Raw genomic sequence first — 13,147 nt, 5'->3', positions numbered from 1 at the left:
AACTCCACCAACCCATCAAAACTGTCTCCTCCTTCCTTAGATACGATCATGTGGCAAACTGCTGTTGGCTTTCTTCAAGGGAAGAAGTCTCTAAGAGTCCATTTCAAAGATTCACACTTGATAGGAATGGCCAGATAATCAGACTAGAAAAGGGAAGAAAAGAATGTATGGCTAAATGTCAACCACACAGTTGTCTAACGGTCAACAGGGGATGGGGGAAGGAAGTGCGAGGGTGACTGGTTTCCCAGAACAAGTCTCAATCCCATTACAGTCTATCAGAAAGTTGTGTAGGTGTTTTATCAGGAGCATTGATTTTCTCCCAAGTAAGAGGTTTTGAATGACATCACACACAGAAAGAATCTGTCCCAGACCAGGTCTAAGACAATTTTTCTTTCCAGTGATATTATGAAGGACATCACGTTATCTTTATGTATTCCAGGACTATTGAAGTTTAATTATGTAAAAATAACACATGATCATGGTGTTACAGTAAACCTGAGAAAGTCAGGATCAACCTGAATGCCCGGCCTGTAACAGGTGCTTAATAAATGTTTATTGAGAGAATGAATGGGCAAATGAATGAATTTTCCAAACAGAGAAGGGACAAGTGAACTGGATCAAAGTCACTCAAAGTTGTGATCCAAAGACCAAGCAGGGTAGGTCTGCAAACTGTTACTGGACCACAGTAAGATGAGCAGAGAAATCAAGAGTATGTATTTAGAAAGTTTTTTAGCAATTCGATAATGTCTATTGAATCTACAAATAAAAATAGGACTTGCATTTCGTCTTTTTTTACTTCATTTTTTCCTATTAAATCCTTGTCTTTTCTTCTTCTTCCACAAATTCATTGCACTTTTAAGCAGTATTGGTCGGCAATGATTGGAAATAAAGAAAAAGCAAAGGTCTTTTACCAAGGTGGTCTAATCAGAAGATCACAGACCCACTGGAAAGGCCAGATGATTTTCTTACATGACAAGTTCCATTCTGAAAACCTGGAAGAGCTGAGACCCTGAGTCTGTCCTACACAAACCTCCAGCCAGTCAGCTTTAACAGCAGACTTACCCAAGGTGGCTATTGTTCTTTGGAGGGGAGGGAAATAGAGGTGTCCACTCAAGGGTCCTCATCAAACAGCTTCTCAAAGCTCAGAGGCTCAGTGGCTCTCATGCTGTCCTCCCTACCCCACCCCCAAACTTCAGAATGAACCAGGGAGAATCAGAGACGTTAGCATCAAAGCGGAGCAAAATCCGAAGCTCTGTGTTGTGGCAGGATGGGGGTTTTCTTCCCCCCTCCCTCTCTTTCCTTCCTCCTCAAGATCCCCTCCCAGCCCTTCCTGGGAGGAAGTCTGGTAAAATGGAAGAAAGTGACTGCGAGAGCCTAACATCAAATACTTCTGACAGGTGTCAATAGTAACCAAGGAAAGGTGTGTTTGTTTCATAGCTGTTTCACTCTGAAGGGCTTAAGCCTCCACTGGAGACCTTCTACATGGAGCCCAAGCCTGCAGGAAGGGCAGAGAAAGTAGAAAAAGATGGGATGACAGGTAGGGGAAAGATGGTCAGAGAAGACCAGAGAAAAAAGAGCTGGATGGATGGTCGTCAAACTCTGTGATGAACTTACAGGTAGCCTGATAGGAAAGCAAGAACTCTCTGGACTTCATACCTGTCATACTAAGACTTTTCTTTCTAGGACTGGAGTTCCTACAGCACCCTCTCCCCAGTTACGTGACAGGAGCTAGAGGGTGAAACCGAACAGGTGGAACCATTCTTGGAAATGTAGTGTCAGGAACATAAGCTTGCCCCACGTAGCCTGGACTGAATCTTGACTCTTACACAGGCTAGGTGTCTGTCCTTGGGTAAGTCTCCTCATCTGTAAAATGGGGATCATGATATTAACTTCATCTTGGGTGCTTACAAGAAAATTAATTAACATACATAAAGCACATAGTGCCAGATATATCTGTGGTTTTTACTACAGCTTTAAGCAAGGACACACATACACACACATACACATACACACTTCCCAAAGTTCAATAGACGCCCAGAGATGCAATTAACCAATATATGGTTTCAGGTTCCTGGGAAAAATCTAAAATAGTTACCATTCTGCTTTACATACAACAGCATAGGAGTATGTATATTCATTAATATGCTGGCATTGAAAGCTGTTCCCAATATAGTAATATTTAAAAGGTAGATTGAAAATCAGATTGTACCTTATGATCCCATTTTTGCAAAGATACACACATACATATATAAGAAAAATTCTGGAGGGGTAAATACCAAAAAAAAAGGTTTAACAGTGATAATCAGTGTTATCAATAATAATTAAAACAGTGATTTTAATTATTGTCTTTTGCTTTTTTCTAGTTTTTAATTTTTTTAATATAAATGTATTTATTTTAATTGGAGGTCAATTACTTTACAATATTGTATTGGTTTCTAAGTTTTTTAAACAACAAGGATGCAATACTTGTATAATCTGGGAAGACAGGCATAGAAATACATATCTTGGCTTCCCTGGTGGCTCAGTGGTAAAGAATCTGCCTGCCAATGCAGGAGACACAGATTCCATCCCTAACCCAGGATGATCCCGCATGCCGCGGAAGAGCAAAGTCCATGTGCACAACTGTTGAGCCTGTGCTCTAGAATCCAGGAGCTGAAACTACGGAGCCCACATGCTGCAAATACGGAAGCCCACTGGCCCGAGAGTCCGTGCTCCACGACGAGAGAAGCACCGCAGTGAGCAGTCGGTGCAGCACAACTAGAGAGTAGCCCCCACTCGCCACAGCTAGAGAGAAGCCCGCGCAGCAACGAAGACGCAGTGCAGTCAAAACTAAGTAAAACTTGTATTAAACAAAAGAAATACATATCTATGTGAAGAATCGCTTTCCTTTATGACTCTTTTAACCTGTCCTGACCAGGCTGGTTTGCTGATTTCCCTTCTGAGCATTTGGGTGGAGGAAGGGAGAGTGTGTCTCTGGTTTCCCCTGAACCCATGAAAGCCCAGCTCTGAGTTGTTCAGGGCTCATAGCTCTGGTTGTTGAGCTTGTTAATAACATGCAAGGCAGCGCTGCTGACTGGCTGCTGTGTCTTATACCTTCTTGCTCCTCTACTGTTTCTGGTTTCACGTGTTGGCCTTTCCCTTTGACATTTTCCTTCTTTTTTTTTTAATCACCTGCCAATGTCCCTGACATTTTAAGCAAAGGGTAAACCTTTAAAATTCCATCACTGAAACCTGAAACAAATAAACACAGAGTCCAAATCTCAAAGGTAGAGCTTGGGAGGTCTGAGGCCTGAGGGAAGATGGAAGAGCTCCTCAGAGCCAAGACCTGACCTCTAAGTCTCAGCTTTGCCTGCAGCTCTGTGTCTTGGGCAACTATAAGAGTCAGTTTCTTCATCTGCAAAGTGATAAGCTTGGGCCAAATCTTCCCTGAGATCTCTTCCAACTCCAAAAATGTGAGTCTAGTAATAGCACATTAATAATAATATAATAATTATAATATATAAAGTGATACTATACAATAAAATAATTAAAATAATAAGACAAAAATAATAGAGAACACAAGAAAATGTTCCAACCATGTTGCTTTAGATATTAGACCCTCAACAGAAGCATGTACACTAACAGGAGGAGAGAAAAAAAAGTGTGAGTTTGCATGCAAGTACAGAGAATTAGTGCAAATATGATTTGGACCTGGACAGATAATTTCCTTCTTTCAGACTTTCCAGTTTGTTGCTCAGAGGCAACCACATAGAAGTGGGTTCAATTTTTTTAAATGTGTTCTGATAATAAAAATGATACTATTAGCGAGCTGGGCTTAGAAGGGACCTCACTTCTGAACAGTAACTGTGCATGGCCTAGACACATCACATCACCTTCCTGGCTCTCATTTCTCTCACTTCTTCACAGGGTCATCTTGAGCCTCAGATGAAATCCTGATAGAGTGGAAAAAACGGGAGTTTGGAACCAAGAGATCTAAGCACAATCCTGATTTTGCCAAGCATTAGCTAGATGCACATAGATGGAGTCATTTAACTTTCCCCTATAGTCAAAAACCACCACCACCACCATAGTCAAAGCTATGGTTTTTCTAGTATCATGTATGGATGACAGAGTTGGACCATAAAGAAGGCTGAGTCCTGAAGAACTGATGCTTTTGAACTGTGATGCTGGAGAAGACTCTTGAAAGTCCCTTTGCAAGGAGATCAAATTAGTCAGTCTTGAAGAAAATCAACCCTGAATATTTACTGGAAGGACAGATGCTGAAGCTGAAGTTCCAATACTTTGGCTACCTGATGCGAAGAGTTGAGTCATTGGAAAAGACTCTGATGCTGGGAAATATTGAGGGCAAGAGAAGGGGGCAGCAGAGGATGAGATGGTTAGCTGGCATCACCAACTCAATGGGCATGAATCTGAGCAAACTCCAGGAGAGAGTGGATGACAGAGGAGCCCGGTGTGCTCAAATCCATGGGGTTGCAGAGTCAGACACGACTTAGCAGCTGAAAAACAGCAACAACCTTCCTGAGTCTTAGCTTCCTGGCCTGTAAAATGGGCCAAATAATAACACACAGCATTATTGTGAGGTCCTGGGAGAAAATGTACACAAAGCTAGAGAATGCTAAAAAAAACACTGGCAATTAGTACCGTAAGACATGGAAAGGCACTTTGGACCCATTTAAAGTGCTCCATGAATGAATGTGTGGGATGGTGATCGTGGAGACTGATTCACTCAGGAAATAGAGGTCAGGGTCTACTATTAGCATGGCCCCATTTCAGATGCTGGAGCAGCTAGAGGTGGGTGACAGGGGTACCTGGCTGCAGAGAGAAATGAGGAGGAGGAGAAAATGGGGAGGGAGAGATATATTTGAGAAGTACATACGTGCAGTGATTTATTGAAGACTTTCTGAAAACTTAAAAAAAACATGGCTTCAATCAAAATCCTCAGTAAGCCTTTAGTTCCCTGAAATGATGGCTTTACCATCCAACAACTGCCCTTCGGTTAATTCCCGTGACTCACTCGTAAATTACACCCCTGCCTGTTTCCCTCTGCGTGAAAGTTCCACAGACAGAAGACAGATTGGGCATCTTGCTATGCTTTGTTTACACAACACGGCCATAAAGGGCAAGTACTCCGACTGCATCAGTAGACGGGCTCTACTGTGCTGTAACCTTGCTCTTTCTCAAGCCTGTGCCACCATACACCCACCAACTCTTGGAATAGGTCCACAGAGTACAGCAGGCAAGCTCTTGGCCCTCCTTTGTGGCCTGTCTCTTCTATGAGTTCTAAGTCATTTCCTTCCTTGTTTTCAGAATCCGTTGGAAACCACTTGCCCGTGTAAGCCCCCAGCATCAACCTGCTTCTGTAAACCGTGTCACTTTTCTGAGCCAGTCTGCTAATTCATCTCTTGGAACAGCCCCAACTCCAGCAGGGTTGGAACTGCCAGATGGGCTGGAATCCCCAGTTAAGTCCGTCACTTCTGGAGGGAACTGGGTGTTGAACACTGATTACTGTGAAAAACATGAGTGTCCCTTTTTTGAGGCCAGCAAAGTTAAGTTTGCTCTCTTTTTCAGAGGGGTGGTTTATTTTTTTTTAAATACAATCTGTCTACATCAGCCAGGCTTCTCCTCACTTCAGAGAATAAACTACCAAATGTCCTCTCTCTCTTTTCCTAATTTGTTTCTTTATAGCATTGATCACACATCCACATTTATCAGATTTGTTTACGTAGTTATTATCTGCACATACACAGCTATCCCTCCCTAACTAGATCCTAAACTCCACAGAAGCAGTAGCTTTGGCTATTTTCAGTCTTGGTGCTAAGAAGGTCATGGTCCAATGGGAGCATGGAAACATAAACACATAATTATGAAATAACATTATAAATCCAGTAATGGAGAAATGCTCAGATCTATATCTCTTTTAATGATGGGGTTCTCTACTTTCTTTGACTCACCCCTTTTAAAGAACATCAAGTTTTAGTTGCTCGGTTATGTCCAGTTGTTTGTGACCCTATGGACTGTAGCCTGCCAGGCTCCTCTATCCATGGACTTCTCCAAGCAAGAATACTGGAGTGGGTAGCCATTCTCTTCTCCAGGGGATCTTCCCGATCCAGGAATCAAACTCGGGTCTCCTGCATCGCAGGCAGATTCTTAACTGTCTGAGCCATCAGGGAAGCATAAGGAGCCTAGTAAATGATGAATGAATGAATAAGGGATTGAAGGCTCTGTTGATCCCTTCAGTAAGGCACTAGAAAGTCATCTGTTTTGTGCTAAGAAAGAATACTGCAAATTACAAAGTACAGGAAACCTGGATTGAAAAGTGAGCTTACGAAAAGTGCACAAGTGAAACAAAACCTGTTACTCATGAATCTGAGAGGAAGAGAATCCAAAGGGTGGTATTGAGAACGAGGTGGACCTTGTCTGCCACAAGCTCATAGAGCTTTGGTAAGGTCATTTAACAGTCCAGGATTATAATGTCTTCGTCCACTGAAGAGCAGGATCCTCCCAGCTCTGAGATACACAATATGCCAACTGAACGATACAGCTGCCATTTGTTGAAAACTTATTATGTGCCAGTCATACTGCAGCCTTTACCTGTATTCATTCTTCTCTTTAATCCTTGCCACCTCCATTTTACAGATGAGGAAATTGATGCACAGAAGGGGAGTTAACTTGCATAAGGCTGCAAGGCTAGTGAGTGGCAGAGCTAGAATTCAAATTCTGGTAATTTGACTGTACAACCTGAACTTTGAAAAAAAAAACAAAACGAATCTGTTTAAATTATGAAATACATCAGGCACACAAGAGTGCATAAAACACATAGGAAGAGTTTTGAGTGCTCACTGACTGCCAGCACATAGAGATGACCTTGAATATTTGGTGAGTATATACCAGCCAAAATCTCATAGGAAACCAAATTTATTCCAGATGATTCAGATGAAGAGATATGAATGAAAGCACTACTGGGAGAGGTCTGGATTAAGGCAGTATCTCAAGACTAGTACCAGCGGGACCTCCTACAGGACTGAGAGACAGAGAGAGGAAATTCAGTCCAGAGGCCCCGTGGAGATATGGAGGAGCTGCTCAGCAGGTGGGAGGGACTCTACGGACAAGCATCACCCACGCAGCAAACAAATAGGAAAAAACGCCCAACTATTTCATCCTGCCCTCTGACTTCCAGAGTCTCCTAGCAGCTGCATCCAAGTGAAAGCCAGCCAGGAAGAGACCCTGGGTGATGCAGTCCAATGATTGGCCTCTCAGCCACAGGGGAGGGCAGTCAAGGGTGAAAAATGGAGATGGGGGAGTAGGGACAACCAGCAGAGACCACCACGAGCATGTGATAGGAACAATCTGAGACTTTCTCCTAGGAAAAGTGACAAAAGGACGCTCACGAAGGAAGACTGCCGAGCCCTAACCATCAGCATGTAACAAGAGTCACTTTCACCATCTTAGCTAAGGTAGCAAGCGTAATGAACATTAAATGCAACGCACCATATAATTTTTAACTGGTGGAGTTTAATTACACCAAAATTACACTTTGAAAAGTAAAGATGCAAGGAAAATATGTCTGTGTATTAGTCTGAGCCTCGGTTTCTCATCAAAAGAAAGAGAATAATATCTACCTTATGAGTAGTTCTGAGGATTTAATTAGATGGTGTATGTCAAGCTTGGCCTAGCACAAACTTGGAACCAGTAGGAATCAAATACAGTTTGTTGCTATTATCATTATGTGCCATTTTGCTCATCTTACCCTATTTAGCCCTGCTACAAACAGCACCCGCTTCTGTGTAATTTCCCATTATGTGGCCCAGTATCAACAAGTCCTAGAATATTCTGATCGGACCTAGATTCTTCAGCCCATGTATCTGCATAGAGATCCACCCAAACCATGAAAACACAGCCATGAACCATAGTTCACAGACATAATACATTTCCACAGTCACTACTGTATGAATTCTTAGAGAAATCCAGGAATTAGTATCTCTTTTAATTTAGAGAAACTGAGGCTGAAAGACACATGACCCAGACTTTGTGACTCCAAAATATGTCACAACCATCTACCTCTTAACTCCCACGTTATGGTGGTCTATCTACCATTAGGGATTAAGTTCTATGTCAGGACATGGACACCTTTGTAAATGATGGTGCTCCATGACTTAGATGGGCCCCTTTCTCATTGCCAGGAAGAAAAATCAGAAGGTAGGGCAAAGATCAGACTTGGAATGTTTTATTAAAAATCAGTTTTACAATACAGGCCACTTGACTGGTAGGGCTGGGGCATACAAGGTTATATGAGATCACATGTGGTAAAGACATACAGTCAGGCTGCTCTCAACACGGCGGTTTTGAGCACAGCTTTGAAGTTCAGCAAACACACTCGAGACTCCTGGTGCTGCCACTCACCTGTTCTGGGGCCTCGGACTCATCAGTCAGTGTGCTGGGCCTCGGTTTCCCCACATAAGATGGTACTCACACCACGTGGTGAGATAACAAACACTCGAGTGTTTAGCACAGGACCTAGCATTTCCAAAGCCCTCAACAAATTATAACTGTTGGAATGCTTTCTACTTTCTTGTCACTCAGCCTAATTTCATTGCACTAGCTTCTACCACCCCATTTTGTCAGTATAAAGTAAAAGAAAATGAGTTATTCAACCACTCAAACCAACCCTTCAGTGTAAACAAGAGCATAGTTAATGTTGCTACTTGGGATGGTTAAGAATTAACAATTTAAAAAATTAATTTAAGAAAAAGAAAGCACTGCATGTTTTGAAGTGTAAGAAACATACTGGAGTCCAGGCAGGAGAAAGAGATATACAGTCACATAGAACATTCTCGCAGAATACATTGCATGAATTCTAACAAAATGACCTATTGTCACTTCTTTCCCTCCCCCACCCCCACCCCCACAAGGTGGGGTTCCTTCCCATGACCACTTTCAACACAAGTGCCCAATTCTTGTCCTTCTCTCCAGTTCAACACGACTGCGTTCAACTGCAATTCTTTCCCTGAGCTAGGCCCTGGGAACCCTAAGGAGGTGGCTCTGACTTCAAGCACTGTCATCAGGTAGGGGAGACAGACACCAGTTGGCCGCAGTTTCTTTCAGGTCCCATCACTGGGGAGGATTTCCACATAGATTCCTATTCTCAGATGAGAGGGTTCCCAGAGGGAGTCCTTGAGTTTGACAGGGGACGCATCTATGTGCCCAGGCGAAGGCAAAGTCATCAGACTGCGTCTCTCTGGACTTCCCTTCCCCCACTGCTTGCATGGTGGAATCATCTCCTCTTCCCTCACTTCGAGTCAGTTGCCCTTCCCATTTTCAGATCCCTACCTCTGCCACCTGCCATCCCACCAATCTCCCTTCAACAAGAAAGAAAGAAAAGCTTGAAGACAGCCAATTTTGTCATTAGAAATTTATTCCTGGTATCACGGTAAATGGGGCTTCCCTGGTGGCTCATAAGATAAAGAATCTGCTTGCAGCGTGGGAAACACAGCTTGGATCCCTGGGTGGGAAGATCCCCTAGAGAAGGAAATGGTAACCCACTCCAGTATTCTTGCCTGGAGAATCCCATGGACAGAGGAGTCCGGCGGCTACAGTTCATAAGGTTGCACAGGGTTGGGCACGACTGAAATGACGTAGCATGCATGCACAGTGCTCTTAGGCTTCTCTGGTGGCTCAGAAGGTAAAGAATCTGCCTGCAATTCGGGAGACCCAGGTTGGATCCCTGGGCGGGGAGATCCATGGAGAAGGGAATGGTACCCCACTCTAGTATTCTTGCCTGGAGAATCCCATGGACAGAGGAGCCTGGCAGACTACAGTCTATGGGGTTGGAGAGAGTCGGACACGACTGAGCAATACCTCCCACCCTAAAGACTGGCCCTGAAGGCAAACCTGCATGAGTTATTTAAGACCATTTGTGATTGTTGGAGAAGAGGAGGGATGTCAATAAGCATATCAGGAGGAAATGTGCTCCCATCACTGCCCCTGCCTGGCCAGCTTTGAAGGCCTCCACTCCCTGGATGCTTAACATAGAAAGTTGGATAGAGTAGCTCTCATGTCATGGGAAACAGGTAACACAGAGGCGAGGACAGGCCATGGGACTGGAGAGCTGGTGCTGTCGGGTACAGGCAGACGTGTCTGCCCCAGGGAACTGAGGGAACCTCAGACTCAAAGACTCAGACCCCGGGTCCAGTTGTCTTACTGGAGGTGGATGAGAGAAGAGGAAAAAGAGAGAAGGCAGTGTAAAGATGAGCACACTTTTGATTTTGACACTGATTAGTGCTATAAATAATTGGCCACATAAGGAAACTAGAAAATTGGTTTTGTTAGGTCAGTGTAAGTCTAATCATAGTCATTTATGCCAGCTGCCTTACCACTGGTGTGTGACGGTGTGTTGCACCATAACAATGATGGACTTTAATAATCGTGGTTCAGAGTAGTTCTAGGTTTTATTTGATTAAGTAAGTAACTGCAACATGTGGGTTCCAGGCTTCACAATTTCTTAAGTTACATAGTCCTCTGTTTTCAGCTTTAAGAGATGGTTAATACTGTTGCTTTTAAGCTATCAGATAGAATGGTGGGGGGATGTTCCATTGATTCAGTATTTCCCCTGATAACTTTTTATTACAATTGCTGTACAGTTTTCCTGTTACCTGTCCTTGGAATTTGTGTTTTTTTTCTACTCAGATGTTTCATACTCAAGAAATAGTAAAAGCTATAAATTCCCTTTTTCCCTTTAAACACATATCAATTCATGTAGACATTGCCCCAATTATTCTGATTAGACCCTAAAATTAATGAATTATGTTGCCATGCTAGCTCGGTTTACAGCTCAAACGACAAATCTTGCTAAATCACTGTTATGGGGAACTTTGAGCCTGCTCTTTCATACGACCTACAATAAGTTAGGAAGCAGGCAAAGTGCAGCAGTCTCTGAAATGAAAGACTTCCCCACATCTGTTCCAAGCTCTGCTGCTATCACTTACGGCAGTCTGATTCTCTATCTGATAAGTTTTCCTTCAATCTATTTCAGTGAATGACAGAATACTTAGTGCATAATTGAAATTCTTTGGGTGAAAGGCAATACTATAAGAAATAGTTTTCTTCAATAATTACAGAGACATAAAATGACAGTCATTTAAAAATCATTAGGCAGTATTATAGTAATCTTATGACATTTAACTGTATTTTATATATACAACTCTGAATAACAAATGAGTGGAAAATTAATTGCAAGGATCAGTTTACAGTGATTTTAAAATTGGTTACCTAATAAAATCTAACAGGCAAGTGTGATTTCAACAAAATTACTACTTCAGGTGAAAATGCTAACACTATGAACATACGTCAGAGCCCTGTAAGGTCATTTCACTCACACATCAGTTTGTGAGTAGGGAGGAAAAGACTTTCCAAGTGTGAAAACTAATTATATACAAATGCTGTTCATTTGTTATTATTTAAATAAACTGTGTCTTTAAATATGGTATTCTTTGGAAAACTCACTTCATTGTCCAAAAGTGTGGAGACCACTTTGGTTTTTGAATCAAAGATGAAATAGTCATTACAGTGTCCCAAGGAATCTTCTAATTGTACTGGGCAAAGAGTTCATTCGTAGAGTACATATTATAAAAATATCCAGTGGCTAAGTCCCATCAACAACTGTACCCTGTAGTAAAAGCCAGTCAGGCCATGCCCAGAAAGAGCATCAGTCCTTTGCTGGCTTGCCTGCTCTCTCTGTCCCAGCTGGTCTTTGTGGTGAGTAAGTGGGATGAAGTCTCTGGAGTTTAGAGGATCTTGCACTCGTTGATAGAGAAGAACCTCCTTCTGTTGCGTCTCCTGGCTTGGTTAACAGCAGTTCGGACGGCACATTCAAATACCTGCTGGACGCCCCTGTTGCTGAGGGCCGAGCACTCCAGGTAGCCTTTGGCTCTCACATCCTGGGCCAGTCTCTTTCCTTCGATGGCATTGACGCAGGAGGCCCGATGGGGCCCCACCTCCCGCTGGTCTGTCTGGGTGGCCACCACCAGCACGGGGGTGCAGGGCAGGTTGCTCCTGACTTCACCGATCCACTTGTTTTTCAGGTTCAGGAAGGAGTTGTGGTTGGCCACGGAATAGCACATCAGCACCACGTCTGCCTGCTGGTAGGACAGAGGGCGAATGCTCCTGAAGGCATCATTGCCGGCCGTGTCCCAGAGGCCCAGGCTGATTTGGATCCCATCCATGAAGACGTCTACACCTGTATTTTCATATACTGTAGGCTTATAGGCCTCAGGGAAAGTTTCCGAGGTGAAACGTACCAGCAGAGACGTTTTCCCCACAGCAGAGTCTCCCACCAACACACACTTGATGGAACTCAGCATCTTCGCAGCCCCAACTCCTAGTTACAAGTTCAGAATCCTGAGGAAGACAGCCCTCAGTGGGCTACTGAGACAAATGCCATTCAACACGGGGAAGGAGAGCCAGACGGCTTTGTGTTCTCAGGACCTCTGACAGCCGCTTGCAGGATGTTACTTTTTCTGGGCCATCCAAGGGAGACACACAGTCTACTCTGAAAGTATCCAAAAGCTGGTGTTCAACTGGAACAAGAAAGAGAAGTGGAGAAATTGAGTCTTTTTTCCCTTTTTTGATGACAGGGATCTTCCTCATTGACAAACAGATTAATGAGGGATCCCATCTCTGTGGAGCCACCCGACCCCGCTTGTCTAAGCCACTCTTACCCCAGCAGAGAAAACTTGAATCTGTTATACCCCAGCATTGGAACCCACAACTCCACCCAGTCAAAAAGCAGAAGCTGATTTGATCTCTAAAATCAGCCCAGCGATAAAAATACAAGCAGCTGCTCTGGCAGCAACATGAAAAAGACCTCAGTAACAACCTGGTGTGAATGAGACGTGTTCAAACAGCTTTCTCTCTCTCTGGCCTTCTGCTCCAAGAAGTGGGGACCACAGCTGACAGAGGTCTCCGCCGCTTCAGTTCCTAATGGATCCCAGCCACTTTGGAAACTGCAAAAGAGAGCAATGTGATGAGCCTCAGATACTGTGAGCACTTCCTTTCATTTATTGATTCATCAGCCAGTGTTTGATTTATGAGGGAATTTGTATTGAGGTCAGGAGAAGAAATCACCAAAACTTTTAAAATTTGCCATGGTTTT

At 43.4% G+C, this 13,147-nt stretch overlaps 1 protein-coding gene across 1 annotated transcript; it reads right to left on the bottom strand.

The window, feature by feature from the left end:
• Positions 1-11,780: 11,780 nt before the first annotated feature.
• RHOH (ras homolog family member H) lies at positions 11,781-12,356 on the bottom strand. The gene has a single exon (XM_068975569.1). It carries the CDS (start codon positions 12,354-12,356, stop codon positions 11,781-11,783), a length of 576 nt encoding a protein of 191 aa, XP_068831670.1.
• Positions 12,357-13,147: the final 791 nt, after the last annotated feature.

Source organism: Capricornis sumatraensis, chromosome 7 (genome assembly GCF_032405125.1).
Source record: "Capricornis sumatraensis isolate serow.1 chromosome 7, serow.2, whole genome shotgun sequence".
NCBI lineage: Eukaryota > Metazoa > Chordata > Mammalia > Artiodactyla > Bovidae > Capricornis > Capricornis sumatraensis.
Note: the sequence above shows the minus strand (reverse complement) of the source record. Positions and strands in the feature narration are given on the sequence as shown.

Coding starts and splice junctions, on each gene's coding strand:
- RHOH (XM_068975569.1), bottom strand. CDS start 12,356: ATGCTGAGTTCCATCAAGTGTGTGTTGGTGGGAGACTCTGCTGTGGGG.